Source organism: Gorilla gorilla, chromosome 22, assembly GCF_029281585.2.
Source record: "Gorilla gorilla gorilla isolate KB3781 chromosome 22, NHGRI_mGorGor1-v2.1_pri, whole genome shotgun sequence".
Lineage (NCBI taxonomy): Eukaryota > Metazoa > Chordata > Mammalia > Primates > Hominidae > Gorilla > Gorilla gorilla.
The window spans coordinates 35,056,198-35,078,358 of NC_073246.2; the positions used below are offsets into that span (position 1 = coordinate 35,056,198).

General features: G+C 45.5%; 1 protein-coding gene across 1 annotated transcript; it reads right to left on the reverse strand.

Annotated features, from left to right (window-relative positions):
- Nucleotides 1–3,648: 3,648 nt before the first annotated feature.
- Nucleotides 3,649–8,768, reverse strand: LOC134757891 (uncharacterized protein encoded by LINC01548). The gene is made up of 5 exons (XM_063702774.1): nucleotides 8,713–8,768; nucleotides 8,290–8,400; nucleotides 7,845–7,982; nucleotides 6,589–6,727; nucleotides 3,649–3,870 (listed from the first exon to the last, which is right to left on the reverse strand). The coding sequence occupies exons 2-5, from the start codon at nucleotides 8,316–8,318 to the stop codon at nucleotides 3,850–3,852; spliced, it is 327 nt and encodes a 108-aa protein (XP_063558844.1). The 5' UTR covers nucleotides 8,319–8,400; nucleotides 8,713–8,768; the 3' UTR covers nucleotides 3,649–3,849.
- Between the last annotated feature and the right edge of the window lie 13,393 nt (nucleotides 8,769–22,161).

Sequence of the window (22,161 nt, forward strand, 5' to 3'; positions counted from 1 at the left end):
TCGAACTTCTGGCCTCAAGCAATCTGCCATCCTCAGCCTGGGATTACAGGCAAGTGCTGGGATTACAGGCGAGTGCCACCGCGCCCCGCTGATCTCTGTCTCTCTGTCTCTCTCTCTCTGTCTCTCTCTCTCTGTCTCTCTGTCTCTCCTGCTCCCACCATGTGAGATGCCTGCTCCCCTTTTGCCTTCCTCCACGAATAAAAGCTCCCTGAGGCCTCGCCAGAGCGGATGCTGGCCTTACGCTTCCTGTACAGCCCGCAGCACCATGAGCCAATTAAGCCTCTTTTCTTTATAAATTATCCAGTCTCAGGTATTTCTTTGTAGCAATGCAAGAACAGCCTAATCCACCAACCATGGGAGGGTCAATGACAACTGAGAAGACACATCTCCCAAATAGATTAACTGCAAGACACTCAAAAATAGGGTCCATATTTTGCATGTATTTCCATTCATTTAAATCTGGGTTATTAAAATAAAAGGATAGGATAAAATACTTTGAAAGAATTAAAATGATTTCACCCAGTTAGCTTTTCCTCTGTGAGTTCAGAATTGAAATAAGACTCCATTCCCATTATCACTTGCAGCCCATAGGACACATTTGTAGTAACTCCAGCTCATTCCAACAGAATTGGAAGGAACTGCTGTGAATTTTACAGAAGTCATTGCTCTGTGACAAAGTTCACGGCTCCCTGCACCCCCTGCCTCCGAATCCCACCAGAAGCCATCATTCCTGATTAAAGCAAGCACTGTCAATTTGGCCACGGCCCGGGCCATTCCAATCCCCTCTGAAAACATTGCCAAAACAGATTTCTGACTGGGTCACGTTAGGTCACAATATCCACGGGTGGACAAAATGTAGTAAAAATTTTATGGGCCACTTGAGACATAGTGGATCGGCACAGAACAAGCCCTGTCCAAAAGAGCGCAGTTGGCTTCAAGTTCTTTTGGAAACTCCCCAGCATATGGAAACTTCCCCAAGATTCCTCTGGCCTCCTCAGCCGCCTGCTGCCCCCACTCCCAGCCCTCCTCTTGTCAGCCCAGACGGCGGAGGCTACTCTCTTTCAGCTTCAGGCCTCCGATGGAACAAAGGAAGTTTCACAGTGGGTCTCTCTCCTTTATTAAAACCAGCAAGAGTTCTTCAAGGAAGAGAGGGTGGGTGTTGGGGGTGTGGAAAGCAGAGAGACAGTGATCTTTCCAGAAACTGTGATCTTTATCAAATGCCTATCAGCCTCCGACAGGTATGAATTAACTTTGAGGAATGATATACGTGTTTGTATAAAGATATATATGCACATCCCACCATGGAGGGCCCTGAACATCCCTCAGAGAGATTTAGATCTGATCCTGATGGTGCTGAGGAGCCACCGGTGGTCTCTGAGCAAGGGAGCAAACTGCTCTCAGTTTTATATGAGTTCTGAAGCATCATCAGCTCCCAGACATTGCAAAACAGCTCCCAAAAGCCACGAATGGTCTCCCCACACCCCTGAGGATCACCTGGTGGAGGCTTTAGTATGGAAACCAGAAATACTTACTCCTAGTTAGTCCTCATTCTATTATTACGCTGGGCCATGGGCCTCTTCTCTGAACCTCAGTTTCCTCATCAATGAAATGGGAAGAATTGTTTGTCATGTACCCAACCACACACATAAGCAAGCTAAAAAACATTTTAAAGTGATGTCTGAAGGAATGCTATTTATGGCTTAGGCGTCAAAAATCACTTGACATGTCTTCAGAAAAGAGAAAGTTGCCAGCTCCTCAGTTTCAAGATGAAAGCCTCCAACTCCTTGAGAACTGTCCAAAGAAAGACAGCTTCCCCCGCCACTGATGAACTGATTGATTAGCAGAGAAACTTTCTGTTTTTAAAATGTTTTGATGTAGGGTGCAGCATATTATATATGTAATATCCAAATACCATATTTATATATTATTTGGATATAATATACACATGTGTAATACATGTTATATATCATATGTAATATATAACACATATGTAATGTATGTGTGATATACATATATATAAAATATCCAAATTTTATATACGTGTGTGTGTGTGTGTCTGTTTGTGTGAACATTCCAGAAATGGTGGCAAGAGTATCTCCCATCTCACCTGATCTTCTACAATGGAACTTTGATGCTCCTTCTACCGAGAGGAGAGGTCTATGCCCACTCCCCTTGAATCTAGGCAGCCTTATAACTTGTTTGCAGCCAGTCGTCAATGATGGAAGCAATGCTGCATGACCTTTAACACTGAGTCCTTAAAGGTGATGTGGCTTCCCTGAGACACCATGCCATGAAGGGGCCCAAGATGCGGCCATGTTGTGAGGAAGCTCAAACAGTCTGACCCAGAAAGCCCTCCTGGAGAGGCTTGTGAGAATACACAGAGAGGGAGAGATGTACAACCAGCCCCTGGCTACTACGGACCTCTGATTTCTAGTTCTAGTTACCTTCTGACTACAGCTACATGACGGACCCCAAGACAGAACTGCTCAGCTGAACCTTTCCTGAATTCATGACCCACAGTAAGTGTGAAAGATAATAAAATGATTGTTGTTTAAACCACTACATTTTGGGGTGGTTTGTTGCACAGCAAATGTAACTGGAATAAATGGCAAGGCAACAGGTTGATACAAGGCCCAGGAACGGTTACTAGTTTGAGCCTCCAGGGATACTGCCTGGCTCAGTCTTCTCAACCAACCACCAGAAGCTTCTTCTCTCTATGCTTCACATTTAGCAAAATGGCACACCCTCCATCCAAGCCAGCATGTGAGCCTCCTCCTTCCCAGTCACTTAAATGGACTCCTCTGCCCTCAAGAATCAGCACCCATGAAAATGGCAACTTACTATCATCTTCCCCATCTACCTCCACCCCAAAGCTTAGAACAATGGAACTCAGCCTTAGTGCCTATTAAAAAATTACCTAGGATACCTCTACCCCTCCCTAACTCTACCCAGATTCTGATATAGCAGGTATGGAGGAGAGCCAGGTAGTTCTGCCCACAGGTGGAGACATTTATTCCAAGAAGGTCAGAACCCAGAATGTGAAGTGCCACTTTGCCTGGAATGTAAGTCTCAAATGTCTTCTCCAAGGAGCCCTGTTGAGGCTGGCAGCTCCTTTCACCCTCATGATAGGGATTTTTTTTTTTTCTGGATTCATTCTGAAGCCACAAGCTTTTGGTCTCCCATGAAAAGTTTTTTGCTATGTTGGATGGAAATCACTGCTCTGATGCTAAGCATGGCAGAGGCATGAAAATTCAGAGCTGAGCGCATCCAGTGGCTCTCCCATGACATCTGGGATATCTCTGGCTGAAAGCTGGGGAAATGGGGTCACCAACTGCTCCATTAGCCTACTTTGGATGGACCCTCCCCTTCCTGACCCTCACAGCATCTGGCCCCCTCACACCAGTTATTGTGCAGAGGGAGATTGTCCGTCCTTCCAGCAGAATGGAGCCCAGCAGTGCTCACCCCTTACCCATGGGCCGGCCACCACGTGTGGCTCACTCTGTCCTTTTCAGGGTTCATCCCAGAACTGGAGCTTACATTCCCAGAAGGCTTTGCTTTTCAGGCTTTTCAGGTTATCGCCAATTGAGGCTAAATGCTCTGACGTTGTGTCTTTGATGTGCCAAACTGTTCACTTGTTCACTGGAAACATGTAATATATCTCATACTTTATGTAACTTGCTTTTGGTATTCCTCCTTTTTTTTCTTTTTTTATTTTCTTTTTTGCCCCTAATATTTCGAGACCTTCAGAAAATCAAAGCAGCCCAGGTCTTGCTCAAGTTCTGATTCTGAGCTGCTCCAGTCATCATCACATATTTGTTTCCTGTATACGGATTCTTACTTTTTCTTTGGCTATTTTGATCCTGACTCCACCTGTGAGAGATAATAAAATGTTGATAAAAAGATTTAAGCTTGCTGAAGGTAAGGACCTGGACTCCTTCTTTGTATCCCCCAAAACCACCTTGTTCACAGAGCCCAGGCTCTGCTAGTGCATGACCACACCACAGAGTGGTTTTATTTTTATTTATTCTATTATTACTTTTCTTTCTCAGACAGGGTCTGACACTGTTGTCCAGGCTGGAGTGCAGTGCGTGATCTACAACCTTCTCCTACTGGGCTCAGGCAATCCTCCCACCTCAGCCTCCTGAGTAGCTGGGACCACAGGTGCACACCACCATGTCCCAGCTAATTTTTGTATTTTTGTAGAGATGGGTTTTCGCCATGTTGGCCAGCTGGTCTCAATCTCCTGGGTTCAAGTGCTGTGCCTAACTCAGCCTCCCAAAGTAGTGGGATTACAGGCATGAGCCACTGTGCCCGGTGGGTTTTCTTTCTCTTTTTTCTTTTCTTTTTTTTTTTTTTTTTTTGATTGAATTTCGCTCTTGTTGCCCAGGCTGGAAGGCTGGAGTGCAATGACATGATCTCGGCTCACTGCAACCTCCGCCTCCCCGGGTTCAAGTGATTCTCCTGCCTCAGGCCCCCGAGTGGATGGGATTACAGGCATGCACCACCACACCGGATTAATTTTTGTATTTTTAGTAGAGACAGGGTTTCATCATATTGGTCAGGCTGGTCTCGAACTCCTGACCTTGTCATCCACCCCCCCTCGGCCTCCCAAAGTTCTGGGATTACAGGCGTGAGCCACCGCCCCCGGCCCGGTTTTCCTTCTCAATGAGCTGTATGGCCTCTCTGAACTTGGGTACCCTCACATGTATAATCAGGGTGATAATACCCGCTACCTGGTGGGATTGTGAAGAAAATTAAATATGATTCTGTGTGCAACCTACCTACCATAGTGCCTGACTCAAAGAAGGTGTTCAGTGAATCATAGTTCTTAGGGTTGAATTGTGTCCCCTCCAAAAATGATCCAGTGAAGTACTAATCTCCTGCCCCTGCCAATGTGACTTTCTTTGGAAATAGGGTTCTGGTAGATGTCATCAAGTTAAGACGAAGTCATTGTGGATTAATGTGGGCTCTAAATCTAATGATGCGTATCCTTGTAAGGAAAAGGAAATTTGGAGACACACAGAGGGAAGAGGGCCATGTGACGACAGAGTCAGGAGGTGGAGTGATGGAAGCACAGGCCAAGGAATGGCAGGGATTGCTGGCCACCAGCTGCCAGGAGAGGCTGGGAAGGATAGAGGCTGTGCCTCCCTCCCTCCAGAAGCTGGAAGAGGCCAGAAAGGATGAAGGCTGTGGCTCCCCCAACTTCAGAAGCTGGAAGAGGCCAGGAAGGATAGAGACTGTGCCTCCCTCCCTCCAGAAGCTGGAAGAGGCTGGGAAGGATGGAGGCTGTGGAGGGTGCATGGCCCTGCTGACACCTTGATTTTGGACTTCTTGCCTCCAGAAATTTGAGACAGTGAATATCTGTTGTTCTAAATCACCCAGTTTGGGGTACTTTGTTATGGCAGCCCTAAGAAATGAATGCAGATTTTCGTGCTGGAAAGTGGAGTGTCTGTTTGGGATGAAAAAGAGAGGAGCCACCTAGACACTGGTCCAGGAGGCTAGTGCTAAGGCAAAGCAACCCACAGGCAAGGTCTCATCCCCTCTTGCCCAGGGCAGCTGAAGACAAATTCCACGTGCCTTCCTCCCCAGTGCTTCTCAGCAGCCTGCAATTCCATGGGACCACCAACTGGGACAAATGTGGCCAACAGAAAGCTTTTATCAATAGGAATTTAATTTAGACTTTAGTGCAAAAATGTATTTCTTGGCCAGGCATGGTGGCTCACACCTATAGTCCCAGCACTTTGGGAGGCTAAGGTGGGCAGACCACTTGAGGTCAGGAGTTCAAAACCAGCCTGGGCAACATGACAAAACCCTATCTCTACTAAAAATACAAAAATTAGCCAGGCGTGGTGGTGCATACCTGTAATACCAGCTACTTGGGAAGCTGAGGCAGGAGAATCGCTTGAACCCAGGAGGTGGAGGTTGCAGTGATCTGAGATGGCACCATTGCACTCCAGCCTGGGCAACAGAGCCTGACTCTGTCTCATATCTAGTTACCTCTAAATCTCCAAATACATATATAGATATATTTGGAGATATATCTATATCTATATATTTGGAGATTTAGAGGTAACTAGATGTGGTTTCTCTCCTGAAGGAACTCAGATAAACAGGGCATTGCTTCACAGAGGACTCAGGCCACAGTGGGGATAAGCAGAGCACCATAGCAGGGCACCAGCAATGGCCACAGATTATGCTCACATCAAGGCTTAAAGAACATGTGGACATCGGCCAGGCCAAAGAAGATGGTGGCATCCAGGCAAGAGCATGACCAAAAGCACCCAGACATGAAACAGTGTGGCACGTGCACACAAACTGAAAGCAGCTTGGAGCCAACACACTATTGAACAGGAGGAAGAAATGAAATATGAGGCAGGAAAGAGAGGGTGGGAGAGGCCAGCTGATGAGATGTTTCGTGTTCCATGCTATAGAGCTTGGAATTTATTCTGTAGGCAATGAGATGCTTCTTCTCTAGGACTTAAAGCAGAAAAGTGGCATAGACAGATTTTCATTTAATACACACCATCCTGGCTAAAATGTGTTGATGGATTACAACAGAACAAGATTAGAGGCAAATCAACTAGGTACCTGCTGTGAGCAGTCCAGATGAGAGGTGGTGCAGCTGTGACTTAGGGAAGTGGTGCTGGATGGGAAGGAAGAGACTTGGGGAGTGTTCCAAGGGTGTCCATGCTTGAGCTCCCCGCAGAAGCAGGACCTGTGACAAGGGCTGATGTGCAGGCTGTTTAGGAATTTATGCCAAGGAACAGCAATGGGGGCTGGGAGGAGTGAAAGAGGGAGGTGGGCTTGGTGTGGTGGCTCACACCTGTAATCCCAGCACTTTGAGAGGCTAAGGCAGGAGAATCGCCTGAGGCCAGGAGGCCAAGACCAGCCTGGGCAACATAGGGAGACCGCATCTCAACAAAAAATTTTAAAAATTAAAAATTTTAAAAATAGTGGAAGGAGAAAGAGGCATCCCAGTGTGGTGTTATTGGCCTGGTTACCTCCATGGGCTGCTGGGACTGGATCCCCTGGAGACCCCCTGAGGAAGCGTGTGAAAGATGCCTCAGAATTGTCCACCCAAGACATGGATGGAAGACAGATGAGCTCATCAGCTCCTGCCCCTATTGGTCAAAGTTTGCCGCCAAGGAAAGCCACCTCCCTTGAGCTTCCAAGTTTACACACAAGCCAGAATAGCTAAGCAAGTCCCCGCAGGCTTGGACAGAAAGCCTGCCACAGCAGATACCCACTGCCACAGCTGTCAGGTGACAGCTTGTTGTTGCGGTTGTCAGAGCAACGCCCAGGAGCAAAAAAGGCGAGCCAGGTCAGGCGCAGTGGCAAACGCCTGCAATCCCAGTAATTTGGGAAGCCAAGGCAGGAGGATTGCTTGAGGCCAGGAGTTCAAGACCAGCTTGGGCAAGAAAGAGACCCCTGTCTCTATAAAAAATAAAAAATTAGCCAGGCATGGTGGTGTGTACCTGTGGTCCCAGCTACTCAGGAGACTGAGGCAGGAGGATAGCTTGAGCCCAGGAGGTCAAGGCTGCAGTGAGCCATGGTCGTGCTAGCACACTCTAGCCTGAGTGATAGAGCGAGACCCTGTCTCTAAAAAATTAAAGAAAAAAACGGTGAGCCAAGAGCATGTGAAAGGAGCGTGAAAGGAACATGAAAGGGAGGTGGGCAGAAGAAGCTGGTTGGATAGAGGAACTGAAAGGAAGAGGCACATTTGAACAGACAGCCGCCCTTCTGGACCGAGTAACCACGTGGAGAGTGGTTCTCCATCCACCCATATAGGGAGCACAAGGAAAAGAAGAGGTTCCCAAAGATAAGGGATTTCATGGGGAAAATACCTCATCGAATGGACTGCGACCCTCAAGGGAAGATGTTCCACAAGCTCGGCGCGAGTCAGGCAGTAGGGAGAGGTCTTGAGATCACAGGTGAAGTGAAGGTTCCCAGGAAGGGTGACTGCAGGGCGAGGGCCTCCTGACCTGGAGACAGGGCCCCAAGGAACAGTCATACGAGGAAAGCAGAGGACAAATGAAGAGGGAGTGGACAGAAAGAGAAATGGGAGGAGAGCCATGTGTCAGGAGCCAAGTGATTTAAATGCAGGTGTAGTGCCCTGGAGAGTTCCATGTGTAAGAACAAGTAAATCATTGTTGCTTACCTCTCCCTTGAAAAAAAAAAAATACCCTGCTTCTTGTCCTAAGTTCCCAGGCTCTCTTTTTGCCTACTCCCTTCCCAGTTGTTGAGTCCAGTCAACCCTTCTGCTACAGTATCCCCTACAGCGCCATTCACCTGCTCTCCTCTGCTCCCTTGGCCAACATCTAGGTTCAGAACCTCATCGTCTCTCTTCTGGTCTGTCCTGCCTCCTCCTCCCTCTGCTGCTGTCCATCCAGGTGGATTTTCCTAAAGGGAAAAGGTGCACTTGAGGGCAAATTTCTCTTGGCCATGCACTTAGGAGGGGGATTTCTGGGTAAAAGGGTAAGTTCATTGCTTTTCTAATTCTCTACTTTTTCCTTATCCTCACCCATAAATCTTACAACCCCCTAGAAGTGCAATAACTTTATTTCTAGGACCTCTCAGAGCCTTTGCCTGTGCTGTTCCCACTTGCCGGGAATGCCTTTCCCTTCATCCCCAATAGTTCAAGCCCCACCTTTTCCTGAGCCCAGCTCAGATGCCACCCCCTCATCCAGGAAGGCCTCCTTGATACCTCCCTACCAGAATTAATCTCTATTTCTCTTGTGGTCTGAAGACTCTTGGCTTTCTCTCCTGTCCTATTTTTGCTTGTTATCACTGGCATTGCTTTACACGCTTTTTCTCCTCTGCTGGGAACAAGGGCAGTTTCTATGTCACAATGCCCCACTCTGCCCATTAAGCTACAGTGTACATGGTACCCATCCCGAGACCAACATTCTTTTTACACTTCTGTGTTTCTGACCTAGGAAAGTCTTACGTTTCATAGAGTGTCATAGCTGAGTTGGAAGCTCTTTTCTTAGAGCCTCTTAAAATAACGGCGTGCCTTATAGTCAATGATCTCTTACATTCCATTAAATACAGTAGAAGATGTTCAACCAATATTTGCTAAATTGGAGGAGTTAAAGTCATTTTGAGTAGGAGAGGGAATCTAGACCCACTATTTGGATTAGTACAGATTTTAGTGCAACTCAGGGCTTCTGCAGAGCCCCTCCAGCTTTCACCTGTCCACTTAGTTGATGATGAGCACGCCTGCGAACTCTTCACACATTCCAAACCCACCAAGGCAGCTTCTCCCGTAAGGACATTTTTCTTACCTGCAAGACCCCTGTTGCCTCCAGCAGCAATCTCAGTAATGACGTTTACTTCTGTTTCCTGCTTCCTTCTCCCTCACTCCTGCTTCCTGGAGTCCCCTCAGATAAACCTCCTGTGCCCAAGACCTTGTCAGGGTCTGCATTTAGGGGAACCCAACTAAAATTCCAGGATCACCATATAAAGGTCCCTGTGGGGGGGGCTGGGCCTGCTCTGGATAAAGTAGGGAAGTGGCTCCAGGGTCTGCGGCCAGCGAGGAGAGGGTCCGGCAGTCACCAGTGGGAGCTGTTTCCTCCCGTATTCCTCCCACCTGTCCCTACCTGTCCTGCTGGTGGGGTAAAGAGTGGGATTTACCTCGTGACAGCTGCCTTACAGCCCCATGAAAAGGCACTTTGGGCTGGGGTTGGGGGGAGCGCATCTCCAGGGATTGCAGGGTAGGAGGACGAGAACTCTCCCTGGCCTGGGAGTCAGGGAAATGGAGAGATCAGAGCAACACAAGTGCTGGGAACAGATGGGGCTTCCTGGGCTCCAGTGCTAATTAACCAGCTCTGCAGCTCAGGGCCTGGGCCTCATGATAGTAGTCTCAGGGCCCCTGGGGTGCAGGGTTGAGCACACAAGGCTGCACACAGGCAGAGGGAGAGGGGCGATCCCGGGAACAGCCATCCCTCCATTCCCTAATCCAGAGGCTGCTGCCCTTCTTGGGCCAGAGAGCAGCAGCTTCTAACACAGATCTGGGCTTCTCACTCAGCAGGTGCCAGGGACCCAAGGAGACAAATGGAGGAAAAAGAGTGAGGAACCCCTGCCCCAAGGAGGCCGCTGCCACCGCCCACTGGCCTCAGGCCAACTGGACCCCAGATGATAAGCGTGAAACTCCCAGAGGTTGAGATGGGGAGACTCTCCTCCTCCCTGCCTTTCATCTTGTGTCCCCTCTCTTGTCCCTTCCTCACTTGCAAGAACAGAACTCATTTGATGTGTTTCCGCTACCAAATCAGAGCAGTGAGTGCAGAGTTGGGGAGGAAACTGAAGGGAAACAATTCAAACTGTTTCACTGGAGTTGCAGGCGCTGATAAAGGCATCTTCGTTAGTTAATGAGTGAATTTCTGATAAACCTTAGATACCTAAAATGGGCTACATATTATATGGCCTAAATTGATTCCTAATTAACACTTGAAATGTAATCACAATCAAGGTGCCTTTTTTAATTGTGGGCAAGAGAAAGAAATACATCTCAGACACAAAACAACCTGTACGTACCACTGCCATAAAGTGGATCAGGCTGTATTTATATTTATGTTTGTATTGAGGCTGATTTTTCTGATTCTCTCCCAGTTTGGGGTGTTTTATCTCTGAATCCCCAGTGCATAGCACAGTCCTGGCTTGTAGTAGGAATTAGCAAATATCTGTTGAATACATAAACCCTCTTTTCAAAATACAGGACCAGAGCATAGAAACAGAATAGCTAATGTACACTCTTTTGTTGAATGGGGCAAGCACAGCCCAGGTAGCAAGTAAATAGTGACAACATAATTCTGGAATTATCTCCCATCCACAAGCCAGGATCCAAAATAAATGTCCTTTGTTCTACATTGTTATTGTTTTTTAAAAGTCATTTTCTTTTATCTTCTAAGATACTTATGGATAGAATAATATAAAGTCTGGATTTGCTTCAAAATACCTTAGCAGACTGGGATTATAGATGAGACAAGACCAGCTGTGTGGGAATAATTGTTGGAACTGGCTAGTGGGGACATAGAAATTCATAAAACTATACTGTCTACTTTTGAAATTAATTTTCAAAAATATGCTTGAAAGTGTCCTTTTTAAAAGGTTTTTATTACTCCATGCTAGGAAAAATGTAATTGAAACTAAAGTAGAAATGTTAGAAAAACATAAGCAAACAATTCACAAGGTTGGTGCCATATCCCTTTAGGACATATATGCTCACCACAGCGCCCACGGGTCCAGTTGGAGAGATGTGATGCTCACAGAGCCTGTGTCCAAGGACTTTCTTTGCCGTTATCTCGTGGTTCTGCAAATACACACTCAAGGCTGCCAAAAATGAGTGATAGTAAATTACCCCGCTAATTCAATGACTCTTCTTCAATAGAAACTGATTACAAAGAAAAAAAAGCAGTCAACAATCCTAACAGTATTTCAGCAGTTCTTGGGAACATTTTGCAGAATGTAAGGGAAGACATTAACAAGAAATTTCTGGCAAAATTCCATTACTTCAAGTAGTCTTGCACAAAATGTGAGGCAGAGGGGGTAAATGTATATGCCCTTACTTTTGATGATGCTGTTTTCTTGTTAGAAAGACATCTTCTGGCCGGGCAAGGTGGCTCACGCCTGTAATCCCAGCACTTTGAGAGGCCGAGGCAGGCGGATCACGAGGTCAGGCGATCAAGACCATCTTGGCCAACATGGTGAAACCCCGTCTCTACTAAAATAGAAAAAAATTAGCCAGGCATGGTGGCGCACGCCTGTAGTCCCAGCTACTCCAGAGACTGAGGCAGGGGAATCACTTGAAACCGGGAGGCAGAGGTTGCAGTGAGCTGAGATCGCGCCACTGCACTCCAGCCTGGTGACAGAGCAAGACTTCGTCTCAAAAAAAAAAAAAAAAAAAAAAAAAAGCATCTTCCATGTTTGGGTTTGTAGGATGCTTTCAGTTTTGGCCACTTGTTACGGTTTTTATTCTGTCTTTCCTGTACCATTTAGAAATTCTGTTGTAAAGCAATTTAATGTACCTAGAAATTTAAACTTCAATTCTAATTTCAAAATACAACTAAGTCTCTAAATATTTACTAAGTAATATTCAAATAAATGCCATTTCATCTGAACAGTAAAATAAACCAGCATGCTTGAACATTTTAATGGGCTTCCAAATGCTATCGGAAAGATCAAGCTGTCCTGTCAGAGATCATCCGTGGATTTTCAGGAAACGCACTGCAATGTCACATAACCCATCTTTAGCCTGGCCTTTGAGCAAGCAAGCAAAACCATTCTGCAAATGCTGAGGCTGTATTTCCAGAGGCATTCCAAAATGACCTTGGAAATGCAATGCAATGAGTATAATATGTTTGGAGTAGGAGATGATGGAATTAAGGCAAAAATAGCATATTATCACTGAAACAGAAGTGATTTAAGAAGAGAGAGCGCAACTCTAAAGGATGGACCTAAAATTAAAAGTAGTTTAAAAATACATATGTATTTTAAAAATACACATTAAAAAATACATATGTATTTAAAAAATACACATTAAAAAATACATATGTCTAGGGTGGGCGAGGTGGCTCACACCTGTAATCCCAGCTCTTTGGGAGGTGGAGGTGGGAGGATCACTCGAGCCCAGGAATTCGAGACCAGCCTGGGCAACATGGCAAGACCCCATCTCTTCCTAAAATAATACAAAAATTAGCCAGGCATGGTGGTGTGCACCTGTAGTCCCAGCTACTCAGGAGGCTAAGGTGGGAGGGTCACTTAAGCCTAGGAGGCAGAGGCTTCAGTGAGCTGAGATCATGCCACTACACCCCAGCCTGGGCAACAGAGCCAGAACCTATCTCAAGGTTACATGTATATGTGTGTGTGTGTGTATATATATATATGTGTGTGTGTGTGTGTATGTATACGTGTATGGATATACTCATATACATATATGGGAGCAGCCATTTTTTGGTGAAAGGTGGGAAAAGTCACACAAAATAATATCCTTATTTTGCCAATTATAATAACCATTTATTGAGTACAAATATGGGTTATCTCATGTAATCCTGATCTCTGCTCACCCAAATAACTACTGTATGATTTCCACTTTAAGGTGATAGAAACTGATGCCTGGGAAGGTCACGTGATGTAACCAAGGTCATCCATCCATTGAGAAATCCCTCCCATCTCCCAATTACCAGCCATCGACTGTACTGAAAGCTTATGAATATAAATAGTGGTTTACCCAGCATTCATTCTGAAAGAATCTCTATCTAGTCGTATATTTCAGAATGTTTTTCATCTTCCACCCTTTTCTAAAAACACTTTCTCCATCTTCTAAACAAGCACTCAAAACGAATGACCCCTGAGGGAGATCTCCATGGACAAACCAAACATTAACCTTCTGGAAAGCAGCTGATTATCTCCATATCTGGGCAATTGTGATTTATACTGCAATGAATATGAGTGCAGATATCTCTTTGAGGCACTGATTTCATGTCCTTTAGGTATATATACCAGAAGAGAGACTGCAGGACCATGTGGTAGTTCTTTCTTTAATTTTTTGAGGAACGTCCATACTGTTTTCCATAAATTACAATGGAATATCATTCAGCCTTCAAAAAGGAGATCCTGCCATTTGTGACAACTTGGATGAACCTGGAGGACCTGGTGCTAAATGACATAAGCCAGACACTGAAAGAAAAATACTGCATGATATTATTTATATATGGAATCCAAAACAGTCAAATACATAGAAGCAGAATAGAATGGTGATTCCCAGGACTCGGAGGAAATGGGGAGATGTTGGTCGAAGAGTACAGCCTTGCAGGTATAAGATGAACAAGTTCTGCAGACCTAACATACAGCGTGGTGACTATAATTAACAATAACGTGTTATATACCTGAAATTGCTAAGACAGTAGAACACTTAAGATCTTAAGTGTTCTCACCACACACACAAAAAGTAACCATATGAGTGATGGATATGCTAATTAGCTGGATTGTGGTAATCATTTCATGATATATACATATATCAAAACATCATGTTGTACATCTTAAATATATACAATTTTTATTTGTCAATTATACCTCAGTAAAGCTGGAAGGAAAAAAAAAGTAGCTGATTTTTCAGTAGGATTAGAGCCAGGGCTCTCAGCGAGAAGTTCTGCGAAAGGCTGGAATGGACAGGACTTTTTGGTAGAAATGAAAAGCAATAAACCCACCTGCGGACAACCAAGCAGGTCGTGACATTGCAGGACTAGCAGATGGTACCTAAAATGTCACTGTAGTCTTTCCCACCTCACTGATTGGCAGCTGTGGCTCAGGCTAAAACCTTGGAGGCATCTTTAACTCCACTCTCTCTCCCTTTCACCTCACATCCAATCTGTCAGCAAATCCTAAACTTCTAAATATATCCAGAATATGACTGCTTCTCACACCTCCGTTGCCAGCACCTCCGGCAGGGCCCCCATCGTGTGCCGCCTGGATTCTCACAGTCGCCTCGCTCTGTCTCCCAGCCCTACACAGTCTCTTCTTTGCACAGCAGTCAAAAAGCTCCTTAAAAACCCAAGTCAGATCAAGTCAGCTCCCTGCTCTGAACCCTGAACCCTCCAGGGGCTCCTCTATGGCATTCAGAGTCGAAGTCAAAGTCTACAATGCTCCGAGGCCCTACACCATCTACCCCTGTCCATCCTTCTGGGACCTTCAGCTCAACTTCCCCTCTAGCTGCTCCATTCCATGCATGCCAGCCCCACTCCCCATTCTGTGTTCCTCAAATATGCAGGGCCTTTGCACTAACTCTGTCCTCCCCAGATATCCCCAGATATCCTCCTGGCTCACTCCCTCAGCTCCCCCATGTCTTTGCTCAGACATCACCTTTGGACATGATTTGGATCTGTGTCCCTGCCCAAATCTCACGTCAATTTGTAATTCCCAGTGTTGGGAAGGCGGGGCCTGGTGGGAGGTGATTAGATCATGGGGGTGGATTTCCCCACATGGTACCGTGTTGATGGTGAGTGAGCTCTTGTGAGATCTGGTTGTTTGAAAGTGTATAGTACATCCGGCCGGGCGCGGTGGCTCACGCCTGTAATCCCAGCACTTTGGGAGGCCGAGGTGGGTGGATCACGAGGTCAGGAGATCGAGACCATCCTGGCTAACACGGTGAAACCCCGTCTCTACTAAAAATACAAAAAATTAGCCGGGCGCGGTGGCAGGCGCCTGTAGTCCCAGACACTGGGGAGGCTGAGGCAGGAGAATGGCGGGAACCCAGGAGGTGGAGCTTGCAGTGAGCCAAGATCGCGCCACTGCACTCTGGTCTGGGCGAAAGAGCGAGGCTCCGTCTCAAAAAAAAAAAAAAAAAAAAAAAAAAAAAGTGTATAGTCCCTCCTTCCCTCTCTCTTCCTCCTGCTCCAGCTGTAAGATGTGCCTGCTACCCCTTATCTTCCCACCATGATTGTAAGTTTCCTGAGGCCTCCCCAGAAACCGAAATCGCTATGCTTCTTGCACAGCCTGCAGAACGGTGAGCCAATTAAACCTCTTTTCTTTACAAATTACCCAGTCTCAGGTGTTTCTTCATAGCAGTACAAGAGTGGCCTATTACACCTTCTCAGTGAGATCTGCCTCAACTTCCCTATTCAAAATTGTAACATCTTCTGCCCAGCACTCCCAACCCTCTACCCTGCAGCATTTTACCCCATAACACTTATCACCTTCTTACCTTTAAATGTGTTCCTTTCCTTACAAAAGCATAGCTTGTAAAATCCAAAGTCTTGTTTCCAACTAGATATCATCTGCCTCCTGATGCCATGCAAATGCACATAGCACCAGCTAGGAAATATTCTTGTCACAAAAAGTTGATCCTGAATTTAATCAAACTTCTCCAGCTAACTTCCACTCACTTGGAATAGAGGGACAAGAGCATGGCACCATAAGGAAGCATGCAGACAAATGCTGAATGTGGGACATTCTCCAGGACAATCGACCTGGTCTCTCCAACAAACCAAGGGAAGGGGGATTAAAAGAGAAAATAATGGAGAGTGTGGTAGATTTAATAACACTTACAAGATATAACAACAAAATGCCGTGGGGAGAACCTGCTCAAATCCTGATTTGTGCCAACCAACAATAAAGAGACACTTTGGAGTCAAGTAAGTAAATTTTATTATGGACTGAATATTACATCTAGTATATTACCAAAGAAATAGTGTGCACTTTGAGAGGCATAATAACTGTATTATGGTTACATAAGAAAATAGTAACCATTTTTAGAGCTATTAATATGTACTGAAGTGTGTAGAGATTTAATGACATGATTTTGGGGACTTACTTTAAGGTACTTCAGCATATTGAAAAGGGATAAATGGGCCAGGCATGGTGGCTCACACCTGTAACCCCAGTACTTTCGGAGGCCGAAGCAGGAAAAAAAAAAAATGACCTGGCATGGTTGCACATGTCTGTAGTTTCAGCTACTAGGGGGTTAAAGAGGGGGTATTCTGAGGTGGGAGGATCACCTGAGCCCAGGGCTGTCGAGGCTGCAGTGAGCCATGATCACACCACTGCATTCCAGCCTGGGCTACAGAGTTAGACCCTGACTCAAAAACACAAACAAACAAACAAGCAAACAAAACAAGAAAAGAGATAAATAAAACATGTAACAAGATTTGTTTTTAAATCAGGCCTATTGAGGTTTACATACAATAAAGTTCACCCATTTAAAGTTTGATTAGTTTTGACAAATGCATACAGTTATATGACCAAAACCACAGCCAAGATATAGAATATTTCCTTCACCCTACAAAGTTCCCTCATGTATGCTGAGATTTCTATAATTCTTGGATCTAGAAATGAGTGTGTGAGGGTTCACTGTATTATTTTCTTACTATTGTGCATAACTTGGAGCAGACCTGGCAAATACAATCTGAAATTTTTCTGGGGGCATGTGATGACTGTAGGACTAGTGTGCATGACAAGTGGAAAGATGGATAACTGATTCTGAAACTTGAAAGAGAAGTGTCTCAGGGAGAATTCCCAGAAGCCACCCTGAGACAAGGATTCATGTGTAAGTGATTTATTAAGGACATGACGACGAGATCCAGCATGAAACACACAGGATGGCCTAGAAAATATTTTGCTGGTCGGGTGCGATGGCTCATGCCTGTAATCCCAGCACTTTGGGAGGCCAAGGCAGGCGGATCACCTGAGGTCAGGAGTTCGTGACCAGCCTGGCCAACATGGTGAAACCTCGTCTCTACTAAAAATAGAAAAATTAGCCAGGCATGGTGGCAGGTGCCTGTAATCCCAGCTACTCGGGATGCTGAGGCAGGAGAATCACTTGAACCTGGGAGGCAAAGGTTGCAGTGAGCCAAGATAACACCACTACACTCCAGCCTGGGTGACAGGGCAAGATTCTGTCTCAAAAAAAAAAAAAAAAAAAAAAAAAGGAAAGAAAATACTTTGTTAAAATAGCTGAATCTATTCCAACCTCTAGAACTTCCTTTTCCTGGCAAAAATGGAGGATAAAGGAGAGAAAGGCCAGAAAGTAACTTGATCCACCCACTTGCTCACCCCAGAAATCAAGGGACATCTGAACCTCTCCTACTCTCAAAGACCACCAATAGCCATCCAGTCAGAACCAAGTCCTGTCAATTCCCTCCCAAAATAAATCTCCCACCCACCCATCTATGCTTATCCTCCTACTAACCCAAGCGAGGATCCCCTCTCACCTGCATATGTCAACAGCATCCCAATTTGTCTTCCTTTCTTGCCCCAACCCCACGCATTCTGCACAGAGCAGTCAGAATTAAAAGGAAAATCAGGTCATGTCACTCTCTTGCTGAAAGCACTTCTGTAAAATAGTTTGGCAATTCCTCAAACAATTAAACATAGAGTTGCCAGCAATTCTACTCCTAGAAATATATTCAAGAGAAATGAGAACATAGGTCCACACAGAATCACCTCCCAAAGCCCAGACCTCCCAATTCTTACATTAGGGATTAAATTTCAACATGAATTTTAGAGAAGACGAAAACATTCAAACCATAATAGGACATAAACTTGATTTCTCATTGATAGGATGGATGCAACTAAACAGCTCAACAGTGTTGATTAAAAATGCTTATTATGATAGAGGAAAATGGCAGTTAGGAGGCAGGACTAACTTGCAGCTCCCACTCGGATGGACAGAGCAGTGCATGAAGACCCACATCGTCAAATTTTACTCCAAGAACTAACACAGGATCACACCAGGAAAACCAAAAGAAACCACAGACCCTTTGAAGGCGGTGAATTGCTGCTGCAGGCTCTGTGTCCCCTACAAAATGCATATGTTGAAATCCTAACCCCCAATGTGATGCTATTAGGAGGTGGGGCCTTTGGAAGGTGATTAGGTGATGAGGAGGCAGCCCTCAGGAATGGGATTAGTGCCCTTGAAAAGGGGACTCCAGAAAGTCTCTCACCCTCTTCCTACCATGAGAAGACAAGTGTACAACTCAGAAGAGGGCCTCACCAGCCCCTAGCAACGCTGGCATCCTGTTCTCAGACTTCCACCATCCAGAAATGTGAGAAATATGTTTCTGTTGTTTATAACTATCCGGTCTATGGTACTCTGTTATACACCCCAACAAAGACGGCCCCTGTAAGAATTCTGCTGTGTGGTCCTGGGGAGGGATTGAGCAGGACCAGGAGCCATGATTCCAGTGTGTGACCCTGGGGAAGGATTGAGCAGGACCAGGAGCCATGATTCCAGTGTGTGACCCTGGGGAAGGATTGAGCAGGACCAGGAGCCATAGTTTGGTGTGTGACCCTGGGGAGGGATTGAGCAGGACCAGGAGCCGTGATTCCCGTGTGTGACACTGGGAAGGGATTGAGCAGGACCAGGAGCCATAATTCCAGTGTGTGACCCTGGGGAGGGATTGAGCAGGACCAGGAGTGATAATTCCAGTGTGTGACCCTGGGGAAGGATTGAGCAGGACCAGGAACCATAATTTGGTGTGTGACCCTGGGGACGGATTGAGCAGGACCAGGAGCCATGATTCCGGTGTGTGACCCTGGGGTAGGATTGAGCAGGACCAGGAGCCATGGGGGCTGGTACGTACATATAAACGAGTGAAGAGAGCAGAAATGTCTGCAAAGCAATCACATAGGATTGAATATTCTTCACATCCCAAAGGAAATGTGTCTTTCCCATTTTTGTTGAGACAGGCAGCCCTCCCTGGGTGTTTTACTCTCACTTTTGCTAGACTCATAAGTAAAAGAGAAATTATTTCTACCAGAAGACATAATTTGCAATTGTTAAGACATAGAAAATATGGAACCAGCCCAAATACCCAACAAACAATGAGTGGATAAAGAAAATGTGGTGTATATATATTTATACATATATATGTATAAATATATATACCACATTATATATTTTTTATATATAATATTTATGTTTATATTTATATTTATATTTATATTCCATGGTGTATACACACACACACACCGTGGAATACTACTCAGCCATAAAAAGGAACAAAATAGTGGCATTCACAGCAATCTGGATGGAATTTGAGACTATTATTCTAAACAAAGTAACTCAGGAATGGAAAACCAAACATTGTATGTTCTCACTCATAAGTGGGAGCTAAGCTATGAGGACGCGAAGGCATAAGAATGATACAGTGGACTTTGGGGACTGGTAATGGGGAAATGGTAGCATGGGGGTGAGGAAGAAAAGACTATACATTGGGTACAGTGTACACTGCTCTGGTAATGGGTGCACCAAAATCTCAGAAATTAAAAAAAATCTCAGAAATTTAAAAAAAATAATAATAAGCAAAAGTTTTGAATTTTTAAAAAAATTTTAAAAAAGAAAAGAGAAAAAAGAAGATAAACAACCATGCAAGGGCAACTACAAATGACAAGTGACACTTGGCTTCAGGCTCAGGGAGGCAGTGGGAGTGGCAGTGCAGTGGATGCGGTGATGCTGCCCACCTCCCCTGGCAGGACGGGGACATCCTTCCCTCTGCTGCTGGGAGTGTGGTTGCTGACAGCTCTCGCTGGGGACGTTCCCTGGGAATCGCCCTCCTCTGGAAATAGCCACCTTGCCCAACAACTTCCCCCTCCTGGGGGCAACCCACATCCAATGATGATTAATATGGCTCCTTCCTTGAGGCAGGACAACTTCAAAAGACCATCCTAGCTCCTGTGGGATGGGCTAAACCCTTGGTTGTGACAGATCCACTGCACTGCAGTTCAGCTTCTCCATCCAATCCTTCTTTCTTCATTCACATTACCTGTGTTGATCCTGAGACCAGTCCCCAAGAAACTCCTGACTGTAAATCCCCATCTCACAGCCAGCTTCTCAGGGAGCCCCATCCAAGGCAGGTGGGGCTGAGGCTTACCAGGAGTGGGAGGCTGCTGCTGTAGCCGTTGTCCCATGCTGTAACTGAGCTAGATCTTGCAATGTTTCAAAAGAAGTTACAAATCTCTAACTGCATGTGAAATCTTGTTTTATTTTGTTTTGTTTTGTTTTGTTTTGTTTTGAGATAGGGTCTTGCTCCTGTCATCCAGGCTTAAGTGCAGTGGCACCATCACAGCTCACTGCAGCCACGACCTCCCCAGCTTAAGCAATCCTCCCACCTCAGCCTCCCAAGTAGCTAGGATCACAGGTGCACACCACCGGATGTGGTTAATTTTTTTTTTTTTTTTTTTTTTTTTTTTGGTAGAGATGAGGTCTCCCTATGTTGCCCAGGCTGGTCTTGAACTCCTGGGCTCAAGCAATCCTTCCACCTCGGCCTCCCAAAGTGATGGGATTATAGGCATGAGCCACTGCACCCAACCAAAATCTTGTAATCTTTAAATGTCAGTTTGCTTCTTGGCTATCTCATTTACAATCTCTGAAGTCAACCTTCTTCACCAAAGATCATAAGGCTTAATCATGAAATATATCCAGTCTCTTGAAACCAGTAAAGCGAATCTATGTACTCCTGCATTCCACCTTATCCCTTCAAATCCTCTGATGATTGGCCAAATATGAAAAGAGATCATAACAGCACTGACCTTTATGTAGGCCATCAATCTTATTTCACATCCATTGCCTATTTTGATGACGCCTTTACACTGTGTCATTCGGGTTACAGGTTAATGATCTACTTTGTATTCACTGGAAGTGATCACAGTGGAGTTTCAGGTGGGTCACAAGTTGAGACACAAGGACATCATCTCCTGTGTGGTGGAGATGCCCAAGTTTCTCAGCCTCTCACTCTCCCACCCACTTGCCTTGTCCTCAAGCATTGGAACAGAGCCATTTGCCATGTTGATCTAGATCAATGAAACTTTAGAGCATGAGTTTTAAATTTTAACTTATTTCTGAAATTGTTGATGCAGAATCAATGCACACAACTGTGCAAACCAGGGTTGAGTGGCCCAGTTCTCCCCTACAGCTCCCTGCGTGCGGTAACTTATAGACGTCCCTAACACTGAATGGATGGAGTCTGGAAACCACCATCAGAGGTGGTCTGGCTACAGGTCCACATGCATCATTAGCCCCTCTCCATTTCTCACATGGCTTCAATCAAGCAGAGATTTCATCTCCGTCTGCTCCTGCCAAACTATCAATCCAAAAAGCCAATGGGACACTTGTTTGTTGCTCCCCTCTGCTAAAAAGAAATGCCTGTTGCTTTTGTGCTTCCATGACAGGAAGGCAGCCAGTTGGTTTTGCCCATTCATAGCCAAGGTTAAGTTCCCTGACTAGCTGGAGGGCACCACGTCTGTGTCTCAGGTCAGCTAGCGCTTTTCACTGCACTGCTGGCATTAATTTGGCATCTTCTCCTGACCACAGCGTGACTGTGAAGCCAGCAACATTCTCCTTACAGGTCACAGAAAAATAAATACTACCATGCTATCTGTCCTTTTCATCAGATTCTGCTAGGATTTGCCTGGAATGTAGTTGGCACTCGATAAATACTTGTGAAATGAACAGATGGGTATCAGCAAAGGCAGTTTCTGAATCATATTCTGATGTAATTATTTGGATGCTCAGAGTTTAAATGGGAGTCCCTGCCTTTACCAAATTATTCCACCTCTACCCTCAAGTAGGTCCAATGTCCAATATTGTGGTTGTCCTTAATTAGGTGACAAGGCTACCAAAGGCCCTACACGACCTGCCCCTAACGCACCTCTTCAGCCTCGTGTCTCTGT